Source organism: Amia ocellicauda, chromosome 16, assembly GCF_036373705.1.
Source record: "Amia ocellicauda isolate fAmiCal2 chromosome 16, fAmiCal2.hap1, whole genome shotgun sequence".
Taxonomy (NCBI): Eukaryota; Metazoa; Chordata; class Actinopteri; order Amiiformes; family Amiidae; genus Amia; species Amia ocellicauda.
In genome coordinates, this window is record NC_089865.1 from 1,977,816 (window position 1) to 2,001,518 (window position 23,703).

Below are 23,703 nucleotides of genomic sequence, written 5' to 3' on the forward strand. Positions count from 1 at the left end.
TCCCGGCTGTCGGCCGAGGTGCCGGCTCTCTGGGTGATTGATACCGGAGGAGTGGAACAGATGGATGTAGAGAGGGAGAGAAATAGAGAGAGTTGGATAGATAGATAAACAAGCAAACACACACTCCTATGAAGCCTTATACGGTGCTGTGTCTGGTTCTGCGATGCGGTGACTCCTGGCAGCTTCCTCGTGTTGTGCGCTTAAAAGGCACTTGTGTTTTGATAGGTGTTGCTTTGCGGTTTGGGAAGCGGCCTGGGATCAGTCTATCAGGTTAACAAACATACACACGTACATTAGAGCATAAGACAGTGTCCAATGGAGAGGAGCCCATTCGCCCCATCGTGCTCGTTTGGTGTCCATTAATAACTCAGTGATCAAGGATCCTATCCCGTCTGTTTTTGAATGTTCCCACATTGTCTCTTCAGCCACATCGCTGGGAGTTTGTTCAGATTGTGACGCCTCTCTGTGTGAAGAAGTGTCTCCTGATTTCTGTCTCGAATGCCTTGAAGCCCAATTTCCATTTGTGTCCTGGGTGCGTGTGTCCCTGCTGATCTGGAAAAGCTCCTACACACACACACACACACACACACACACACGCATGAATACGGCCAGCTGGCTGCGTGGTTTGTAGTTTTGCGGTGTGTTAGGTGCTTTCTGTTCTTGTGTTTTTATTTTACTCATGAGTGCTCTCTCTCTCTCTCTCGCTCTCTCTCTGGGCCGGGGGGACGGTGTGTGTTTGCAGTAAACACTGAGAAAGTCTTCATGCCGAAATCCTGTTTATCGACACGGGAACTCCCTTCCTCCGTTTGCATTCCTCTCATTCAGGACCACGCTGTCCCCTGCACCAGGCCGCGCAACCAGCTTTATGATGATGCTGACAGTGATAATTATAGAGATGCAGTCCATCTCCGAATGCTTTCTCGCTCGTGTGCTAAAACAGGAGAAATCACCGAAGCTGTGACTTCCCGGTGTTACTGTTAACTCTGCAAGAGTGTGCTGAGATGAGAAGCCCCCCCCCGGCTCGGAGGCGAGAGGGGGTGTGCGCTAATCAGTCTTCTTTGTTAATCTGTCCTGATCTTAATAATGATTCTGCACGATGGTAAGCAGAAGCTGAAGGAGGGAGAAAAAAAAAGGAGAGGATTGGGCTTATGAAAAGGAGATAAGGAGTGGGTAATCCCCCAGGACACCTCTCTCTGTCTCTCTCTCCCCTTCTCCGTGGGGCCTGGGGGAGAGCAGAGAAAGGAGAGAACCAACCCCCTCCACCCTCCCCAAGTGAGGGCCAGGAGGTAGGACAGGCAAGGTTAAATAGCGAAGGTGTGTGTGTGTGTGTTGGGGGGTTGTGTGCTTGTGCGCCTATTGATTTTAAGGAGAAGGCAGAGCAGTGAAACCCAGAGCGCCAGTCTGTCCTCTGATCTGGGGTGACTGTGGGGCTGCCAGCTCTGTAAACGAACCGATGTGTTATACAGCCGCGGGCCGTGTGTTGTTGCCATGTCCGGCCATGGTGCGCACGCACACAGAAACGCACACTGCTGCACTTGATATCGCTGTCCAATCAGACGTGTTGGTGGAATTAGGAACCCGGGGCTGTTTGTGGTTACTGTGCTCTGCCAGGCCGGGGGGTGGAAGTGTGGACAAACTGGTTTCTCTGTGTCGCTCAGTGGTATGAGAGGAGCTGAGGTGTTTGCTCTGCACGAACTTGAAGCGGACGGCCTGGAGGAGCGACCCGGCCACCGGTTACACCTGCGGGGTGTGAAGACAATCACACTGGTTTGTTTTAGTCTTTTGGGGGCGGGATGTCCTGCCCACATTGATGCTGCTTTGCTTTTTGTTGCAACATGAATCGTGCATTGATCGAGCATTGCATTATTAGGATTCTTCTAAACCCTGTGTTATTATTATTTCAATATTTGTGTGTCCTGCAGTGCAATCAATAAATAAACACACTGAGAGAGGGAGGAGAGGAGTGCAAAAGTCTTCTCTTCTCGAATCTGTTTCCAGGGAGTCTTGGCACTGGGCGCCAGTGGGGCAGTTCTGGGGCGGTGGGATGTGTCAGGAGAGGGAGCAAGAGCCCGGCCTGTGCCCCCCCCGCCTCCCTCCCTCTCTCCCTCTCTCCCTCTCTCCCTGTGCACCCCCCAGCGCTGCAGACAGGCCCCGACTCGAGGGCCCAGGCGGCAGGCAGCTCAATCACCGCACTCACGCCGGGGCGAGGGGGCAATTAACACACATTCCGCGCTAACCCTCACCCGAGCAGGGAGTCAAGTGGAGCCGCTGCCCTGGGACGGTGTGAGTTTCAAACTGGGGCTTGACAGACATAACAGGGAGAGAGGGAGGGAGGAAGAGAGAGAGGAGAGGAGAGGAGAGGGGAGGGGGAGACTCCTCCTCTGTACCGGAGCGCTGGAAGCCGTGGACTGGACTACATTCAGACTCTGAGAGGAGGTTTAGGTGATGCAAGGTTTGCAAAGCTTTCAGAACTGGTGGACGGTGCACAGTAACGGGTACATAACAATACATGAAGGAATGCAAAATAAAATCATAAATATTAGTGATAATAATAATAATAATAGCTGCACTGCAATGGACTGGAATCCCATTGTGCAGTCATTGTTTATTCATTTTGCAGAGTCCTTCATCTAAGGTGCGATGCCAGGTATGCAAATATACAATAAACCGATTGCAATCACACAGATGTAGTTAATGCAGAACATTGTACAGCCGTGACCCTCAATAGTGTCCAGTGTCTCAGGGGACAACTGAGTGTGCAGTCACAGTGGGGGTTTGTTCTGAGGGGTCAACCCAGGCTTTGAAACTGCCTGCACAGCAGCAGTGCAGTCCTGGAGCACCGCAGTCCTTTAACGGGGTCCGGGCCGCTTTTTCCAGCCGCCTCCCCCCCTCGGCTCAGTGTTTCTCTGTGTGATTGTAAGGATGGCATGAGCAAGAAAAAAAAGCAGCATTGCAAATGTGTTCACTGGCGTCGGTGGCCTCGCCGTGTTTGCGCGTCTTCTCCACGGCCACCAGCATCGGCGCAATAATGGGAACAAAAGCACTGGTTTCTGCTGCCGCCTCTTCCTCCTCTTCCTCCTCCGCCTGCCCTGCCGACACAGACAGCTAGCCGGGCTGCTCTGCGGGAGAGGCAGCGGGACACAATGGAGGTATCGCACTCACAGTGATGGGAATACAATGCTGCGATAATATTGGTTTTGCGGTGACACCGGGGGACAGCGGTGTGAGCTTGTGTCCCATTTCATTCACCTTGCATTGGTGTCCGCTTCACACCTTTTGGCGTCTGATGTAAGCGAGCGCGTACATCTAATAATACTGATACTAATAATAATATTATTGTGCTGGGAAGTGTCCCTGCTGCTGCTGCACATTATCCTCATTTCATGCAGTGGCCTCTACACCGCCTTTTTGCTGCAACTTTCGCGTTTGCTCTGCCGCTGGATGCATCACCGTCTCACCTGAAGACGCACAGCTGGCACGTTGCCGTTTTTTGCGGGACGTTTCGGGATACCTCTCCAGCCACACGTGGAGTGTGCATGTCCGCATCCCGCGCTGTTTTAATTGATTATTATCATTATTAATATTGTGATTATCCGTTTCGCACCCGCGCTGTTCTTGAGATCCGCACAACAATGGCTGCGTGCGTCCCCTGCGCCGGCGGACGGTCCTGGCTCTGCTGATGCACAGGGACCCCGGTTTTCAGGCTTTGTTTCGCGTTTCATTCTCGCCCCCGGAGGATGTACCTTCTGGACGGCGATTTCCCCGACAGGATGGACAGGGGGACCCCGCAACGCAAGACCGTGTACCGGATCTCTCTCACGCTGGTGAAGAAGGAGAGTTTGCCGGAGGGAGGCGGCGGCGGCGGCGGCTTGGCGCACCGGCGTCTGGAGAACCCCAAGCCGGGAGCTCACCGGCGAGAGGGCGCCTCTGAGATCCAGCGCAGCTGCCTGCTGGAAGAGGAGGAAGAGGGGGACGAGAGCGACGACTTCTCGGCGCAGAACTACCTGCGCAACTTCAGGACGTTCAGCACCGGCCACCTGGAGCTGGGCCGGCTGAAGATCTCCAGGAAGACGCACCACTTCCACAAGGACCTATCGTTCAAGGTCCGGGAGGCCGGCACGGCCGGCGCGGCGGGAGCAGGTGAGCCTGCGGGGGACAGCGGCCCGGGTCGCCCGGCCAGTATGGTCGCCTCTCTGAACGTGGCGTTGCAGAACAGGAAGAACGTGTTGGGGGCCCCGGGGAGAGCGCAGCAGCAGCAGGGGGACTCGGAGACAGAAGGGCCGAGGAAGGATCCGTGCAGTCCGGCCAACGAGTCCCCTGGCGCTGGACATGCGGCTTCCAACGGCTCCAGTGGCCTGAGAGACACGGAGGGTGGCAGGGGCCAGGCTGGGGCCCCTCAGGTACAGGGGCAGGGTGGGGAGGCTCTGGAGAGTAGTAGCAGCCCCAGCTCTGGCCCCACAGCTCCCCAGTGCTCTGCAGGTTCGGGGTCCCCCTCCCTGGCCCCCAAGGCAGCCGGTAAAGCGGGCAAGCCGGTTCCACAGACCCCTCCGCTCAAGAGGCACCCCAGCCTGCTGAGGAGGAGCTTCAGCTTCAGGCATTGGACAGGCGGGGAGCTGTTGCGCATCCGGGCCCTGACCCGGGAGAAGCACCACAACAGCTCCAGCTGTCTGGGCCAAGACCAGGGCCCGGACCCGGGGGCGGTGGTCCTACAGAACCCGGCCTTCGAGGAGTCCGGCGGTAGCGAGAAGAGGAACACGCTGGACGTGGGCGAGGTGCTGAACAAGACGGACTCCCTGACCGAGCTGAGCCGCTGGGACCGGGCCAAGGGCAAGAACCGCACCCTGGACAACAGCGACCTGCACCGGCTCTCTGAGAAGAGCCTGGAAGACAAGGAGAGCTTCCTGCGGGGCGGGGGGGCGCGGTCCAGCGGCCAGGAGCGCCGGCTGCTGCGCTTCTTCAGTGGCATCTTCTCCAAGAAGGACGGTACCTCCACACCGGTCAGCAGCCCCAGCGGCCGCTCCCTCAGGGACACCAAGAGGGGCCTGCTGGGCTCGGCCAAGAGGGCGGCGCTGGGGGGCTCCCAGTCCAGCACAGAGAGCGTCAACGGCTCTCCACTGAAGGGTAATGTCACCCTGTGGTTATTTCTGTCATTGTTGGTATTTCTCTCCCTTTGTCCCCCAATCCTGCTCCTGCTCTTTATTTATTTGTTTTCTCAGGTGGATCTCAGGTGTGCGTGCGTGTGTGTGTGTGCGTTTGAGGAAGCTTTAACGACACAAAGCAGAATCAAATCTTTAATCCATAATCCTGTTGTGTTAAAATCACCTGGTGCTCCACAGTGACACTCACACACACACAATCAGAGCTGCTTCCCGGCCTCAGCGCTGAGGTTTACTGCATCCCGACATGGAGATCCTCGCAGCTCAGAATTTGACATGGATCTGCATTCCCCCCACCCTCGTTCTGGCTCATTCATTTGTGAACAGCTGTTTGGCCCGTGGACTGATCCGAGAGGCGGGTCAGGCCGCGCTGTGGCTGTGTGGTGGAGCCTGGGTTTTCACGCTGGAATCCGGCAAACTTTAGTAACGGCAGCTCCCAGCAGTCACCTGATCTGCACCGGACCTCCTCTTCAGCTCTTCATAGTGAGCATTAAGATATAGTTGAAGTGTTTAAGTTGCTTCTCCTCCATATGTCTCGTTGTTGCTGTAGCAGTCACGGTGTAAGAGAAACTACACGCAGTGCTTCCCCAGCCCTTATCATATATTTTTATTGTTTCACCCCCCCTTTGTTTCCCTAAACGAATGATTTCGGTTTCACTAATTGCTTGCCTGGGCAGTGTGTGCTATGCCATCTGGTGCGGCAGCGCCGGTGTCAGCGCCGTGACGTTCCCCCCCCCGCGCGCCGGGGCTGTGCGCGGCCCCCGGGAGCCAGGCTGGAAACAGGCTCTTCCTAAATTGGCTGTTTTTTCCTTTTTGTAGTGATATGAAGCGTGGAAAATCATCTGAACTGGAGAGAGAGCAGGGCAGGAGGCAGGGAGGGGGTAGGGGAGATTTTCCATCAAAGCCTTTAATGTTGATATGCAGGCTCCATCTCTCTCCCTCTGTCTCCCCTGTGCGCTCATTGTTTCACTCAGGTGAAGATCGTACTGTTATTGCCGTTTTCTGAAGCGCCGCGCTCTTGCTAAAGCTCTGAGGCCTGTGCCAGAGGCGCATGCTTTGTTGCCCCGCTTAGAACAGACGCACGAAACAGTGAAATACAATACTGTTTTGTTTTTGCGCAATGAGTAATGTGTTAATCAATGGCTTCTTGCCTCCTCTCTCTCTCTCTCTCTCTCTCTCTCTCTCTCTCTCCCCCTCCACTGGGTTTTGCAATTTAGTTGCGGAGAAGTTTTGAGGAATAGAATGACAGCTGCGACTGAGAAGGATGGGGGGGAGTTTGTGTTCAGTGTGTGGTGATGCTGGCAGTCGGAGGAGTGTGTGGTGGACGTGAAGGCGCTGTGCCCTCGCTCACAGTCCAGTCTTATAAGTCCACTCTTATAAGGCTCAAACATGTTTGCATCCTATTTTTTTTGGTACATTTTGAGACGTTTCGTAGACGAAAGGGATATTGCAGCACCTGTGAATGATAGTTTATCCAATATGCATTCGAGTTAAACACTTACGAGAGACCGCATTAGAGACGCCCGGTCAGGAGTGCTTCCTCGGGCCTCATCCTCATGGACACGGCGCCAGCGCTTGGCACACGCCTGACTTCAGTGAAAGCGTGTCTGATCCGTGCATTCTGCTCTCACTGCTTTTCAAATGAGTCCTGGACTGGTCCTTTGGGGGGGGATGGGCTGTGTGTTTAATGATGACATGAGGGAGAGGTGTTATTTGTCATTGCTGTCCCCCCACCCCTCTCTCATCGCACACCTGTTATGACAGTGGTCCCTGCTCCTGGGGGGCTCGCTCCGTACCTCTGGGCTTGTGCAGGCTGGGGGTGTGGGTCCTCAGTGTAGTGTCTGTCCCCACACCGGCCCCCGTGCTGCATCCCCGAGACCTTTAACGGCTCACAGTGGCGGAGAGCCGCTTCGCTTGCCTGCCTTTCCATTAATATAAGTGGCGATGAGAGGGGGGGGGTAGCTATCCCCATGTACTCCGTGACTCCGCTGTCATGCCTCGTTACGTCGGTGTCGTCTCTCTCTGCTTTTCTCCAGCCGCCCCTCCCCCTCTCCCTCCATCCTTCCCTTGCCGGTGCAGCGTGTCGGGGGGAAGGGGCTCCGATTGGCCTAGATCGACAGTGATGCAGAACTAATGAACTCCACGGGCGAGGAAGAGGAGAGAAACGGGGTGGGGTTCAGCGAGGGAGGCGTGCGTCCGCTGAAGCCCGTTGTGTGGTCCTGTTCCTCACACCGGTGTGTTGCGTTGAGACACCACAATAAAGGGTCGTTCTGGGCTGCAGTGTGGACTTGGCAGCCTTGGTCCTGTGGGGCACTGAGGGTCAGCGTCCAGTGGCTGTGTTGAGGCTGTGCTAACGGCACCTTGAGGGTCAGGGTTCTGGTGCCCTGGGACGCAGTGCCCGGGCCTGGCAGCGGTTTCCTCCCTGTCTGGTGCGGCTGCTGCCGGCATGGGCTGCTGTGCCAGGGCGACGCGTCTGCTCTGAGTCAGCCTCGGGACTCGGTAGAGCGGCGCGCTGCACGTCCTTATAGGGGAAGAGATCGGCCCATATGCAGATGTGCTTATTTATCTTCGTGTCTGAATGCATCACGTCTGAATGGAGTCTCCCTCTGCCAGGAGCGTCGCCTTGCAGCTTGGGGCGATGCTGTCACGTCCCCGCGTCGCCGTCGTTCTCCAGCCAGGACGAGGGCCGGGTGATTTGCGAGCCACCGCTAACGAGTCCGCGGTGGCTAGTTCTGGCTGTCGAGACGCTAAACGGGTGTGCCGTAAAAATAACGAGGGCAACACGCAAAATTGAATTGGAAAAGCTGCGCTCAGGGGTGCCGTAAAAACTGCCATTAAAATAAACGCCGCAAATATAAAATTGTCTTTATGGCCGACGGTCTCGCACAGAGGAGCTGCTGTACCCCTCACTGGCGCGGTTGTGTCTTTTTTTTTATTTTGTTAATTTGAAGTGTTTTGCCTACTAGATGGGATCCCCGGTGCTCAGCGTAAAGGCATGAGTGTTTGGGGGTGGTGTCAATGTCACTGCCTCCCTGCCTCCCCAATTGCTTCTCCCCCTTGCAGAAAAATCACATAGAGATGTGTGCACACACACACACAGGCACGCACACACACGCACATGTGTCTGATTATCAGTTCAGTTCAGGAGATGGATCGTGAGATCAGAGTGCCTCACATTGCCGCTCTCACCGGGGTGGGAGCTCCACCACGGCTGGCACCGCCTCTCCGTCATGGCCTCCTGCTCATGGAAACAATGTTTCTGTGGCAGCCTCCTGTCCGGTGCCAGCTCCCCCGTGCTCGGCCTTCCTGTTAACCCCCCGATAGTTTTTACGGTTTATGTATGAGGTGAGAGCGGTGCCGCAGCACACTATGATACGGCGAGCGGACGGGCCCCGCTTCCCCACCAAGCGCCGCCTCGGCTGCCAGGACATGGAGCTAGGGCACCAGGACAAGGGAAAGTGTAGGCTTTATTACCCCCCACCCCAGGAAGAGATTAACACCAGCACTCCTCCGCCTCTTCAGTTTAATGCTGTTATGCAACGAGGGATGCGGTGGGGGGGGACAGACACGGCCCCCGCAGGCCAGAGGGAGGGGAATGAGGAAAGAAGCCGAGGAGATGGCAAAACAGCCTCCATGGGGGGCTCGGTAATGAGGCAGAACGGGCTCGTCTGCGGCGCTTCTGCTGGCTGCGAAAGCCTCCCGCTCGGAGACGGGACCGGCTGGTGCTCTTGACTGCTGACGGCGCCGAAACGCGTCTCTTCATTGTTCCCGCGGTCGGTGTCTCGGTGGCGACACCACGCTCAGCCCCCGTTCATCTCCCGGTGGCGTAGCAGCTCAACGGGCATCATATCGGTCTGTGTGTTTATCTGTCTAGTAACGATTACTGGAGACTAAGAGGCTTTTAAACATGGAAAGAGCAAACGGATGAATAAGTGAATGCTGAAAAACAGAGCGTACCTGACTGGCGGTGCAGGGTGTCTGGTGTGAAGGCCAGAAACGGTGCCAGGTGTTTAACGGTGCCCACGCACTCTCACACACACTGGAGTTAGGCAGTGGCTGCTGGACGACAGCCCCCTCACCTCTGTAACGCACCCCTCCCCCCGGCATGCCGCCCGCTGGGGCTAATTGTGCCCCCCCTCTGTATTGTGTCAGGATTAGGAAAGCCATCCTCTAGATTACAAACGCAGCCTAATTCCCCACTGCACTCCTGTGGAAGATCACGGCCAAATCCCCCGATTCAGTGGGATCCCTGGCGTTCCAGAGTCCCTGTGCTGTGAACCTGGAGTCAGGAGAGCATTGTTAATATTCTTCCTATTCGTTTTATTCTTATGGTGATGGTGTTGCTGTTTTTGCTCTGTTTGGGAGTAAAATAATGAAAAAGTCCGATGGGTTTCCTGACAGCTGTGTGTGTGGCTTTACGGTACAGTGACCAGGAAGCTGGTATTAAGGTCAGTGTGTGTATTGCAGAGCGGGATTAGTGTCGCAGCGCGTGCTCATGGGATAGCCAGCTGCCAGGATGCGTGTGTTTGTGTGTGTGTGTGTGTGTTTGAGAGCGTCTCAGTGTGTGGGTTACTGCCTTTCTGGTGTTCCATCATGTGTGAGACATCCAGTGTGGTCAATCATATCTGTGCTGTGCATGGCTACAAAGTGCCAGCTGTGTTGTGTGTGTGTGTCTGTGTGTGCAGCAGGTGTCGGATGTGCTTGGGTCAGCAACACGGTGAGCTGCTGTGACACACCACTGTCGCCCGGAGTAGGGGTTGATCACAGAGAGAGTAGGCCTGGAGAACGTTTGTGCCCTGTTGGCAGTTTCTGCATTTATTTCAAGTTTGGTGGACTCTCCCGGCATGATGTCTTTTGTGGTGAAGCGCTGCCATGTGCCTGGTTTTGTTTTATATATATATACTGTGAAACATCCATGAGAGTTGACTTTGTTTTTGTCATTGTTTACGTTCTTTAGAGGAGATTATCTAAATGTTTACAGCGAGGAGGAGAGAGACCGATCCCGAGAGCTCCAGTGTGTCGCAGCCGGGGGAGAGCGAGGCGGAGACCCAAGGGTGCAGTGGGCTGATCTGGCAGGGCGTGGGATTCATGTTTATCTCTGTCTTTATGAGTAAACAAATGCAGTTGTGTCCTCCAGCAAGCGGCACTGGAATTTCCTCTGCTGTTCCTGGAAAAGGCATCTTTTTTAGGGACAGCCTTGACTAGGAAGCACCCCGGGTGTATCGCAGGAGATCGTCAAGCTCTCCCCAGATTGCATCAACCGGCACTCTCTCCCTGCGTGGCTGTTTGAGCAGGTCAGGACACACAGAGGCTTTAGAATCTGAATAAGCCTCGGCAAACGCGGCCACGGCGCCGTGAGTCAGTGTGACCGGAATATATCATCCGGTAGATGTACGAGCAAATCACCGTCACGAGTACTGCGGCGGGATCGGCGGGGCTGAGCGTATACAGGGCTCTGATTGGGTGAGGGGGAGCGTGTGTGAAACGCAGACCTTTATCGCATGCGTGTGCCCCTTGGGCCTGAGAAGTCACCTGGAAGATTTAGCATTAGAGGAGGGCGTCAGTGCCCAGACTGGGGGGGAAGTGTGTATTTAGCAGCACAGTGTCAGTCAGAGAGTGTGTAAGATTTCATGTGTGTGTGTGTCAGCCATGCAGGATGTGGAGATGCCTGAAGCTGTGCCTGTTTGTTGGGGAAGAAAAATAAAAATGAAATAATTGTAAGCGCTTGAGTGGAAAACACTGCTGTGACCCCCAGGGCGTGCGGTGGCTGAGGGTCTGCAGATGTCGGGTAGTGTGGTGGACCCCCTTACTGGGCCGGTAGCGGTTAAACCGAATCGGACCAGTGGTCTTGGGCTCTAGACTCCAGCTTGGCGTCTCTCCTGTAGTGTTTTCTGTGCTGCCTCAGTCACTGACTCGTCGAACACGTGTGTCCTCAGGTGAGCCCAGCTGTGTTGTGGCTTCACCTGGCAGACGGAAGCCCCGAGAGCTTTCGTTCCTTTGTGCTTCTGTGGGAGGAGCAGGGAGCAGGCGGTGTGAGAATTGACCTGGAGATGCACAAACACACACACAAATATATCTCCTTTATGAGACATTATCGATTGACTGATGAATAGAAAGACTCCACTATATTGCTCCGGCGTCTCGTGCTCCATGTATATTGACGTGACTTCTGGTTTCCCGCGCCAACAGCCGGCATCTTGGCGTGAACTGCAGAGATCCGCGCCGATCAGTCACACCTAACACGCTATAAGATAACAGTTTCTGTTTATTTGAGGTAGTATTTTACATTTTCGTGATTAAAAACAATTCAATTTTTAATACTTATGATTAAAATCTTTTAAAATCAATTCTTTAAAATCACTTAAAATTTTTAAAAATCTTTGTGATTTTTAACAAACAACAAAACAATTAACTTCAAAATAAACGTGATTAAAGCAAAAACTGCACACCAACATAAAAGTCAAATACATTGAAATTAACTGAAAATGCATTGGACAAAATAAAGAAACAATTAAAAAGGTAAAATAAAAAACAAACAAAAAAGGTCCAATGCATTTAAAATTAAATCCAAAACGGTCAATGTATTTGACAAAAGAATATAACAAAACTAAACCAAAAAAACCCTAAACAATGTGGTTTAAAAGCAACTAAATCTTTAAAAGCAATTAAGATTCATTTTTAAAAACTTTTTTAAAAACAATCATCCATAAAATATTTAAAAATCTTGGGCTCGGGCTCCAGCAGGGGGAGAAAACAGTTTCTGTCTGCCCGTTGAAGACGCTGCTTGGTAGGAGCTGGGGGGGAGGATAGATGGGTTTATCTCATGAGGCTTTAGCACAGCTGTCCCGACATGCACGGGGGTGGGGGGGCTCTTCGTTAGAGAGAAGCTGTCGAGGGACTGGGCGACACGGATTGGGAAATAAATCGACAGCAGAAGCATTGGAGAGATTAACAAAAGAAAAGAGAGAGAAAAGCGAAGAAGCGAGGGATGGAGCTCCAACTTGTAATTCCTCAGATGCGATTTGTGAGATTATGTATCTTAACTGGGACTTTTTGTTTATCTGTTTATCTGATTTAATCATTCATTCATTCTGCTCCGTTCCATTCTTTATATATTTTTTCCCCGGGGGGCTGAAGTGCAGGGCCCTCAGTGAACCCGGGGGCCCAGACTGAACAGAGCGCTCTTCATCTGAGAGAGATTGATGCGAACAGGCTCCTCTCACACCCCCCGATTGTTCTTTTACATCAAATGCGCTCTGAGCCGAGACAGCTGTGCCCTGCTCTCTTTGTGCTGGCTAATGCGCGCGTGTGTGTGTGTGTGTGTGTGTGTGTGTGTGTGTGTGTGTGTGTGTGTGCGTGTGCGTGTGCACGTGTTGGTACCGAAGTGTGTGTGTGCATGCCAGTGTCTCGAAGACAAATGTGTTTGTGTGACTCACCGCGTCTATGTGCGCACTGGTCTGCACCGTGTTTATCGGGGTGTGCTTTTGACTGTGCTTGCATATGTGCATAAATGTGTGATTGTGTGTGTGTGTGTGTGCTTGCTGTACATACTTCTGTGGTGATGAGTGTGTAACTGTGAGAGCTGATGAATATTCATCTGCAACGCGCTGGACCCTTCCGCTGTCGTTGTGCTCCGTGCCGGGCTGTGCTGGGCTGCCGTGCCGAGACGGCAGGCTGGGAGAACAGCTGTCTGGTGCAGGCATGGGGGGTGGTATGCTCTGTGTAATGACTGCAGGGTATGACCCAGTGGCACGGCCGTACACGCTGTAAGAAAGGGCTTTGGGTGGCTGCCGGGCCTGTTCTGTTCTGCTGGGTTTAAGGCCTGCCCAGTAATCTTGGAACATGAGAGTGTCCAGTTGAGAGCAGCCCATTCGCCCCGTCGTGCTCGTTTGGTGTCCATTAATAACTAAGTGATCAAGGATCCTATCCAGTCTGTTTTTGAATGTTCCCAAATTGTCTCTTCAGCCACATCGCTGGGGAGTTTGTTCAGCCGGGCCTGAAGCCGACCTCCTCACCCTCTCCAGTAAGGATACATAGCAATACAAAGAGATTAGAACAGGGGGAATAGAGGAAATGATAGTGAGAGTGCGCAGTGGTTCTTGCTGGTGAAATGGAAGCTCTTTATTATGATTCCTGGAGTTTCCCGCAGCGACGGACAGGAGCCGGTGCTGTAGTACAGTGTAGCGCCGCTGTGTTGTATTATGTAAACTGGGGGCCCGTTAGAATAAACGCACTGGGAACTGTACAATTGGCTGGGCAAATGCTTGTGTGTTGTGTGTGTCTTATGATTTTTGCACTATTTTATGGGGAGGTGTGTTAGATGCTATTTAGTTAATATGGGAGAAATCAGACATTAATATAAACCATTCTGGATGTGAAGCATGGCCCTGTTAGTGTAGAATAAAGAGCCGGATGAGAAATCTGCTCCCGAATTCCCATTGATGTGACTTTATTGATGTTTTTAACGAGGGGGGAGAAGATGAAAGACACTTTTAAGTGCTGCTGTATCACAATCTGGCAGCAATGCGCGTGTGTTATCATCCCTCAGACACGCTGTACCTGCGGAGCGCTATGGCGTCCCTCCCCCTCTCTCAAAACACAGCTGCCGACCCAGAGGAGATAGGCACACTTCTCGACTCTCTCTCAGAATGAGATTTCTCTGCCCGAAGGTCAGGCAGGGCGACAGACCAGTGAGAGGTAGAGAGTGCAGGGAGGTGTGTGGGGTTCTAGCTCGATGGCAGAAGGCAGATAAAGACAAAGAGAAAGAAAGATAGAAGGATAGAGAAAGAGGAATAAACAGATTAGTTTGGATCAGCCCAGAGTCGCAGTGTTCCAGGGGGGTGCTGTTGATGGACGCGTGCGGGATGTTTGTGTGTCGTTAACCAGGCAGTGAGAGCGTGTAGAGGACCGCGCTCGCACTGTACACTACACACTCCCGGTGTTGGGTCTGAGGGCTGCAGAGGCAACACCGCAGCTGCTCTCCGGCTAGAGCTTTTATTTATTTATTTTTGTTCTCCCCTCCCCCCTGGTGGTTGGTTCGAACCCGTTTGGTTGGTTTGCGGTGGCAGTTGCATGGGTCTCCTTGCCTGGTGCCGTGTGTGGTGTGGCAGTGTTCGTTTTTTGTGTGTGTGAGATGCCCTCTCTCTGTGTCTCTCTGCGTCTCTCTCTCTGGGGTCTGTGCGTCTCTGTCTCTCTCACAGCCAGGGCCTGAGAGATCCGTTCAGGACCCCATCCTTATCGGCTGTATTTTTATTATCGCCACCATTATTTGTTTTCGTAGCAGACGCCCTTACCCCGGGCGACCTGCAGTTTACACAAGAAACATTTCACAGCCAGACAACGTGAGCTTTGCGTGAGAGCATGAGGCGGATAGACCGTTTACTGAAGGGGAGGAGACGATTCGGGTAATGCAAGTGCCTCGTCCGGGCCTGTGAGCAGCTTCAGCCATAGGGACCTCCTGGTGTCTGGGTTCACCCCCCCGGAGAAAGAACACCCCTCCATATGAGGCCCAGAGCTGCACAGCGCGGTGCCGGAGGTGTCAGCTGGTGAGAGGGTGCTGTGCCGAGCTGGGGTGTGCCATCTATAGAGCAACTTTTGCTGTTGTGTGTGTGTGTGTGTGTTCTCTCTCTCTCTCCCTGTGTCCTCGTCTCACCCAGTTGCTGTGCCAGCGTTCTGGTTTTGCACTTGATTTCTTCTTCGGTTCCGCTTTGTTATATCATCATCAGAAGAACAAACAAACAAAAAAGAACGAGTCTTGATTTTGTACCCCCTGTTTTTGCGCTGTGCTTCAGGGGGAGGGAAGAACCTGCCCTTGATGCCTTGCAATTATTGTCGCTGCCATTTAATTAAAATGTATAAGACATGTATATAAAACCTTCCACAGCCAGAATGCGAGGGGTGGGGGTCGGTTAGGGAGAAGGCCGTGGCTGAGATCAGAAGACGGATTCTAATTTGCTGTATCCCTCCCTCCTCTCCTCCCCCCTCTCTCCCTCCGCAGCCCCGGCCCCCTGAAGCGTGTCTAATGCCGTGTTTGCGTTGCCATTGTGTGCCGTACAATAGGTGAACAGCCCTCTTGCAAGCGAGCAGCTAATGAAGCTAATTCGGGGGGTGGGGGTGGGGGGGGGACAGGTTTCAGGCCCTCTTTGTTTTCTCACGGTTTTGGGGAGAGGCGGTGGTGGGGTGCTGTCATTATCCAGGATTAGCGGGGAGCAGTGCGGCGGGGTGGCTGGGTCAATTGCGGAGGCCTGCTCTGTGTGGAGAGACGCGTGGGCGCACACGCGTGGGCCCCGGCGCCACACGTCACTCCGCCGGGCCTGCCACGCTGAGAGGTCAAACTGTGTGGCGACTGTGAGTGCCGGTGTCTCGTAAAGGGGACGCTGTCCACCCCAGAGCACGCCACGCTGCTCCGTGTTGTGAAGCGCCTGCCGAGTCTCTGGTGGCATCCTAAGTGGTCTGTGGCGTTTTGATTAGCCAGTTAGCTCTGTGTTCTTGCACATCTTCATCTTTCTTCCAGATGTGTAATTGAATTATAATTCTCTGGTGTATAACCCCCCCGTTCCCCGTTCCCCGTTCCCCGCCTCGAGCCCCGAGCACTTCGCAGCGGACATTTCGGTTTAGAGGGAACGCGGATCTAATTGGAGAGAACAGGGTGCTACAGTCTGTTATGACATTTTCTGTATATTTTTCTTTTGTTTAGTGAATTGTCTTTAATTGAAAACAAGTCCATCCAAGTTCTTAAAAAAATAAAATAGAAAAATGCCTCATTTAGTTTCCACGGTCGGCACAGGCATGCACGTGCACATGACCACATGTTTTTCGCTTGTGGTTGTTGTTAATCCCAGTAATTCTGACACTTATTCTGTTACAAAGTAGTAATACATCAACCCCCCCCGCCCCCCCTGCCACCACCACATACAAAAAACAACAAGAATTGCATGCCTAGTTATTGCAAGATAGTCCCAATGTGTAAAATATATTCCCAGCCCTGGAGAGCTGAGGGCGAAAATACCACAGCCGCTGGAAAACCTCTGGACTGTGTTGTGATGTGCCAAAGAATGTCCCCCAAAAGGACATTTAAAAAGGGGACGGACTGCAGGACACCGAGCTGCGCTGTTACTCTGAAACGTCAGCAGAACAGAACAGCTGTCTACAGATGTGGGCTCCTCCCCCTTCCCCCCCGCTCGGTGCTCCCCTCTGCCGTCAGATCGTTGGTCTTCCTCTGGTGGCCCGGTTGTGTCGAGTCAGTGTGATGGATGGGCTCGCGAACCCCTCTGACCTCTCGCCCCTGACCCCTGACCTCTTTCCCCTGACTGCTCTTGGGAGGCTCGGGAGGGGAGTGTGGGCCGTGGGACGGGGGGTACCGATGTGACTCCGTGGCTGAGTTCTCCTCCGTAGCCGTAGCGGTACCCTTGTGATAAATTATTTGCTATGGCTCTACCGCAGTTTCATAGTGATCGAATGTGGTTTTACCACACCTGCACTGGGCTTTACTGCGCTTACTCTGAGTAAACTAGTCTCTGCCATCGCCAACAGGCCTTGGAATTATCCATCATGGCTTTATCATGGTAATACCGGGGTCCAGTGCAGTAAAGCACAGTGCAGGCATGTCAAACTCCATAGGAAAGCACAGCAAAATGCTGGTTGAAGCAGTTAATCCTCGTTAAGTGGTAAAACGCTCTGGTGCGATTCCTGGGGTGAGCTGGTGTGAGGGCGCTCTGTGGCAGGTGTGGGGTTGAGGGGCCCTCAGCGCTCTCTGCTGATCGAGGGGAAATCGCTGTGTTCCCACGCTGCTAAATAAAGAAAAATTATAATTTGTATTTGCGTGGTCTGGCTTCTGTCCAGCTCTCCCGGGTCACCGAGGCCGCAGAGCCGCACTCAACTGCACTGACTGCAGTGTGTTGCTCCCGAGCTGCTGTCCTCGTAGGCCCCTCCGGCCACACGGCCCGAGATGCGTCTGTCCTTATTACACTGATGTCTGAAGGGGGGGAGGCGTCTGATCTGGCTGAGGGGGAGCGAAGGCTCGATGCGAACTGATGAGTTAAAGAGGCCGACCCCTTTGTCTCGCCCGGCCGCACCTCTCCGCTGCGTTGTGAGAGGTACAAGCCTCATCCGGGGGGGTGGGGTCTGCTAATAAATAAATTACAATAAATTAAAAATGGCGCCACCCCCGACACCAATGCAGTCTGACTTCTGCAGGCCTGTGCGCTGTGCCATACTGTGTGGTACTGATTGTGTGCGTGTGCGTCCCATTCCGTGTATTTGTGTGTCTGTTTGTGTTTTCTTGCTAGTGCATGTTTTATTTTCATTTCCCCCTGTTTGTGCTGCTCCTCTTCCTGCTGTTTGTGTAGCTGATGTACTAAGCGTCTCTGTACACCTGCCTCTGTGGCACAAATATTAAAGATCCTCATCAGCGTGCCAACCTTTTGCGCTTGTTTACCCCCCCCCATGTTGCGGAGAGTGAGGCTTTGTCAGCCAAGAAACCCCAGAGGGTCTGACTTGCTGCACATATTCTACCAGCTCTGTCACAGGCGATCTGATTCAGCCTAGGAAAATAAGTTTTTTTTATTTGTGTGTGTTTGTGCGTAGGTGTTCGCCGCTCGTCTCCGATGGTTTAATTTCTGTTTAATTTAGTTTTCCTGTCACGCGTCGCTTCTCGTTAGTGAGAGATACGGATGATCCCGCACGAGTCACATCCGATCATCTGCCATGTCGCCGGCGCCGTGAGGTCGGTGCGGGGCTGGGGGGGCAGGTAGTGGGGGAGGGTTTCTGAGATCTATCCCCCTCTCATCTTCTATCCGTCTCCAGCTGTCTTTATCTTTCTCCACCCCCCCTCTTTACCTCTTTCTCTCCTTCTCTCTCCTGCTATTTCTTTCTTCACCTCCTCCTCTCATACTCTGTTTCTCTCCCCCTGGGCCGTGTCTCTCTTTCTTCCATCTGCATCTCCCTCTCCCCCTCTCACATTGCCTCCCATCTCCTCCTCTCCCTCTGTTTCTCTTACCCTCTCCAATGGTCTTTCCATCTCTCTCTCTCTCTCTCTCTCTCTCTCTCCCCATCCTGTGAGGAGAGGTGTGGAGTGATGGGGCCGGGCTGGTTTGCACTGCAGCAGCTCTGTTGTGTTCCCAGCATGCCTCAGTGCAGGCCTTTGTGCCTCAGCGCGGTGTGACTGTTGTGGTTTGTGGTGTGGGGGTGCGGCCCGCAGGTCTGTCCTGGTGCATCCGGATTCCCTCTGTGTGTGTGTGTGTGTGTGTGGTGAGGGCATTGACAAAGAACTTCTCGGGGGGTATCAATTATTATTTGAATTCATATCTCTTTATTGATTTTCAATATTCAGGACAGGATGGCGCACTGAGGGGGAAGAAATTAACAATCAAACAAACAAAACGACACAAAACAAACGCATATATCCTGCATTGTAACTGTCTGGGTTCCTCTGTGTCTATCAGTCAGTCCTTTCCTATGATTGGTGTCGGTCAGATTCTTCCAGAGTCTCGGTGTCCCGCTTGGAAAGGTGGCATTTGTCCGGCACGTTCCTGGCCGGGGCGCTGCTGGACAAGTGCTGCTCTGTCCGGCAGCTCCAGTGTGTTGCTGTCCAGCAGGTTGAGAAATAAAAGCCCTGAGGGGACGGAGACTAACTCTACAGTGCGGCATGAAGCTTGCACGCACTGCACACACACTCGCTTTGTATTTATTTATTAAACTGGTTTCAGATGAACACGTATCCCAGTTATGAGTTTTGGCCCTGACAGCATGACTGGAATAAATTAATACCTAAAAAAAGAGAAAATATTCCGTCCTTCGTTTCTTTCCTACTACTATATCGTACGTGGTGACAGATGAGTCTCCCTCCCTGGACTCGAGCGTCATGCCCACGCCTGCTCTCCCACACGGAGTGAGCAGTTTTGGCTGCAGAAAGCCTTCGTGCAGATGTGGAATCGTCTCCAGTCAGGACAGGTTTTTTATTCCGTGCATGTGTCGAGCAGGCCTGGTCTCTGTGCCGTGCCGTACTGGCTGCTCTCGTCTCTGTGCCGTGCTGTACACACCGCTCTCATCTCTGTGCTGTACACGCTGTGATTGCGGCACTACGCTCACTGTGCCGGGCTGCGCTGGGCTGTTCAGTGCTTTGCAGAGCTTTAGAGGGCTGGGTTGTGCTGCTCCGGGCTGTACCAGGCTGTGCCGTGCCGCGCCGTGCCGCGTTGGGCTGCTGTTTATGAGATGGAGCGCTCCAGTCCTGCAGAGCTGGGCCTAACGCCATTTCTTTGTGATAATTAATTTCCTGAGGTTACCTGGGGGCCAGTCTGGTGCTCTGTCTTAACAAAGAGGTTTTTTTCTTATATATACATCTTTGAAGTTGCCCTGTGGCGAGTCTGATGTATGGCCTGTGTGGTTAAGAGTGAGTGAGTGAGTGAGTGTGTGTGTGTGACTGTGAAGGTGCTGTGTATGAGTTTTACACTTCCAGCTAAAAAAACACCTCCCTGAATGCGTATATATTTGCGCATTATTAATGTATAGTGAGTTTTTTCAGGGAGTGTGTTCAGGAATGCTGTGTTTGGCGGCGGTGCGCCCTCGGGCCGCGGTTTTGGATATTACTGACTCGGCACATCTCGGGCTGTCAGATTTCAGACGGCGGATGAAAACATCAGTGCTGTCCCGCCCTGATCACGCCAGGGGGCTCGCGATTTTGCATTTCCTGATGGAAAGGCTGGGCCGTGCTCGACGTGCTGGCACTTGTGCCGAGGGAGGGAGGCAGAGGGAGATCCACCGTTTCTGTGCCGTGTTTCTTGGACTGATGCCGGGGCCGTGTGACAAGGGAGTGCATGGGGGTCTCCGTCTCTTTATTGTGCCACCAGGCAGTCGGGCGGGACAGTAAAGAGACTGAGGCCCCCTGCAAAATATATATAAATTAATAAACTGTTAAAATATCCCGCAAAAACCCACCTGTAAGCCACAGCGGAGAGCGGCCGGGCCGGTCCTGTCCGTGCCGGCGCTTTGATGTACTAAATAGCGGTTCCTGGTTACCGTACAATGTCCTCTGGGGGTGGGGGGGCCTGTGCGATGGAATGGAACTCCGTCCAACACCCCCCCCTGCCCTACGGTGTCCCGAGCGCTGAGCCTGACAGGAGCATATGGGGCAGGAGGGGCGTCCATATGGCATCTCTGACCTTCCTGCTCCCACTGCTCTCCTCCCTACCTGCTTCCTCGGGATGTCGGGTTTAATTAGGTTTGTGGTGGGGGGGTGTGTGTTTGTGTTTTTGCTGATGTGCAGTTCCTCTGTATTGATAAACAGGGAAGGAAACGGTTAAACATTTGACATTAAGAGGGGTCCGCAGGAGTCTTTGCAGAGTGCCGGCCCCCCAAGGCAGGCTGACCTGTCTCTCAGATTTCTGGGTCGTTTTCACACTCCGCCTCGCCGGGGCTGATGAAACCCGCCGGCCGAGCCAGCGCTGGGCCCTTTGCGTGACAACGGAGCCACTCGAGCGATCGGTCGGCCTGTAATGGGGCTCCTTGTGCCGATTCTTTCATCATTCAATTACGGCCCCTCCTCCCTCGTTCTGTTTGGAGGAGATCAGATGGAGGGAAGAAAGGAGACAAAAGACGAAGCCTGCAGCCCCCCCTCCCACTCATCTTGTAAAAGTCAAACGGCTGCTGATCTTCCTGAGTGCGAGAGCAGGCTGTGTCAGTGTGTATCCGCCGGCTCCTCTCTCCAGCCCGGGCTCCTGTGGTTCGAGTGTTGCACTGTTTCTCTCGCAGCTGAACTCAGAGATGCCTGCGCTACCCCGCTACTGCGTTACGCCACTACCCCGCTACTGCGTTACGCTACTACCCCGCTACTGCGTTACGCCACTACCCCGCTACTGCGTTACGCCACTACCCCGCTACTGCACTAATGTACTTTGCTGTAGTGAGGAAATGTCAGGCGTTGAAATCTCTGCGCAGTCAAGGTGTTTATATTTATATTTATATATGCATGTAGGTATTCATCTGTTTTTACAGAGTATCAGTCTGATTACTAGCTCCTCCGTCTCATGCTGTAAAGGTGTTCTGCGCCCCTCTCTCCCTCCGCTCTGCACCGCAGTGTTTACTGCTCTCATGGGGGTCGACCTCTGTGCTGAAGTGCGTTTGTGAACAGGAAGTTGACTTTGTCCCCCTCAGTCCTGTCTCTGCCTGTTCCCAGCCCTGTGCAGCAGCGACTGCCCCGCAGCTGTGCCCTGTCAGAGTGACACACACGGATATACGTCATTTTATTTTATTCAATGATAATAATAATAATCCCTGTGGGGGGTGAGAGAGACACCTGCTAGACCATTTGACGAGCGAGGAAGTGTCCGTCAGCGGCTCGTTAGCCCGTCCGCCAAGGTCGGGGTCAGTCCCAGCGTTCCAGCTGATCTGGGGGTGTGTACGCAGTGCCCCAGTTCATAGCAGTGCTGTCAGTGCCCGGGTACAGTGAGAGGGAGAGGCCGGGCCAGAGCCAGGAAACAATAATAATAATAATAATAATGATGGGGGCAGTGCAGGAATCTGGGAGAGCGCCAGAGGCATTCCTCGGATTGGCGGGAGGATCCTGTGAAGATTTCTGTGGCTTTATTTAGCGCAGTCCACAGGAAAGGGGGAAGAGGTGGTTTTCAAACAAAAGAAGTGAAAGGGGCGGACGGAGACGGTGCCGCATGCCTGCCCTGCTCCCGGCTCGGGCCTGGGGAACACAGAGCCCTGCCTGTGCGGCTGCATGATGTCACAGTTGTGTTCCTGTGAGCTCATCGGCACGGGGCCGAGCGAGCCGGGCTCCTCGAAGGGGTGGTTCTGTCCGTGGCACAGCTGTGTGTGTGTGTGCGGGGTGCGCTGCACACTATACTCTATATTCTGGTGTGGTGGAGGTCTCTCTCAAAACAGAAGCCTACACACACACACACACACACACACACAATATTATATGGATGCTTTTTGGCTATGTGCTACCACACGTTTTATCCTCCATGACATGTTTTTACTCCCGTACGACATTGTTTGGTTCCGTATGACAAGTCTTGGTCACACGATGTTCGCCAATGCCATGTGTTGTTGCGTGTAACCTGCTAGATGCCCCCGTGTGTGTTATTCCACCAGGCCAAGGTCGTAGGACTGCATGCAGGAGTCCCGATGGTCACTCTAGGCTGGTCCCTGTTTCTCGTGTAGTAAAATGTCTCCGGCTCTCAGCCTCCCTCCCCCCCCACTTCAATAGGTCTTCAGAATGCCTTCTGGCCAATTAAGAGAAACTGCAGACTTGGAGTTTTCCTTCTCCGTTTGTTTCCATTGTTAATGTGCCCAGAAACAGTCCCTCTGGTACTGGGAGGAGTGGCTGATTATAAAACGAGCTCGCTGCCAGTTTCTGCTTTCAGTTGTAGCCAGGGGCTGCTGGGAAGGGAATGTGGGGCCCGACTTCTCCTCTCACAGCCTGTGTCCTCCCCGTCCACACACGCACACACACAGAGTCCTTCTCATCACAGGCCTACATCCAATTAAATAATTAAGCATTTTGTGCCTCAGTCCTGCATTGGATAGATGGGCAGCGACGACACGTCAGTTTTCAGTTTCATCGGCCAGGTTCTCAAAATACATACCACGGCCGCGGCCACAATCTCAACACGCCCTGTTGCTTTGGCCAGGGGGCCATTTCAATGCCCCGATCAATCAAATTAGAAGAGCCGTCATGATTTTAACGCATTAGCAGAAGAGACGTTGTGTTTTGAGGTGAGTTAATTATAAGTATTCTGTCTGTCAAACGTGCGTTATCTTATTCTCTGGGCCGGTACTCGGGAGAAAGGCAGTGAATCTCGCAGTGGCATCAGAGTCGTGTACTATGAAAACAAACCACAGCCTGCACTCGAGACACCAGGAAATATTTAGGAATTTGAAGCGGTTAAATAAATATCATTCCCAGAGGATGGTATCTACCACACGCACAGACACACTGCACTGCCACACACACAGGCCTGCCTCTACATCCACCCAGACCTAAAATATTTTTCTCTAAATATTTGCCTGATGCTTGTTAGTGTAACTGCGTCTGTAAAAGCTGTGGTGGAACATGTCACCCAGTCATACATCCAGAGTAGCATCTCAACTGTGGCACAGATTGGGAGAGAGCGAGAAGGAGAGCGAAAGGTCAGCCGGGGAGTGATGGATGAGGGCTGTACGTAATTAAAGAGAATGAACTGTAATTAGTTTAAGTGTTGCGAACAGGCTGCGCAGTGAGGCCGTGCCGTAACCCCTGGTCTCCGCAGGACTGACAGTTTTATAATCTGATTACTAATGATATTGATCGATGCACGTTGATACAGATGTACAGCAGTGGAGCCGTAGTAGGCCTCAAAGAGACTGGAGCTCAATGCAGCCTGCTGTCGAGAGACTCGCCGAGAGCGCCGAGCGTGACGTATGGACCCGCGGCAGAGCGGAGACGGCGGCGGCGCCCCGGCCACTGATGTGTGAAACTGACCTTGACAGGCAGCGCGGCCGCTCGCGATTCGCCAGGCTCCCAGCAGATAATGGGCTCTGTTCATCACACAGGCACAGAGCG

At 53.3% G+C, this 23,703-nt stretch overlaps 1 protein-coding gene across 3 annotated transcripts in view; it reads left to right on the top strand.

Annotated features, from left to right (window-relative positions):
• The window catches only part of agap1 (ArfGAP with GTPase domain, ankyrin repeat and PH domain 1), a 158,748-nt gene that overhangs the window by 45,017 nt on the left and 90,028 nt on the right, over nucleotides 1-23,703 (top strand). For 2 of the 3 annotated variants that reach the window (XM_066688568.1, XM_066688569.1), the window contains exon 1: nucleotides 2,897-5,121. The exons of the other annotated variant lie outside the window; for it this stretch is intronic. In XM_066688568.1, coding sequence (XP_066544665.1) covers nucleotides 3,738-5,121 — 1,384 coding nt within the window. In that variant the 5' untranslated portion in view covers nucleotides 2,897-3,737. Of the gene's footprint in view, nucleotides 1-2,896; nucleotides 5,122-23,703 lie in introns of those variants that run through there. 3 annotated transcript variants of the gene reach the window in all.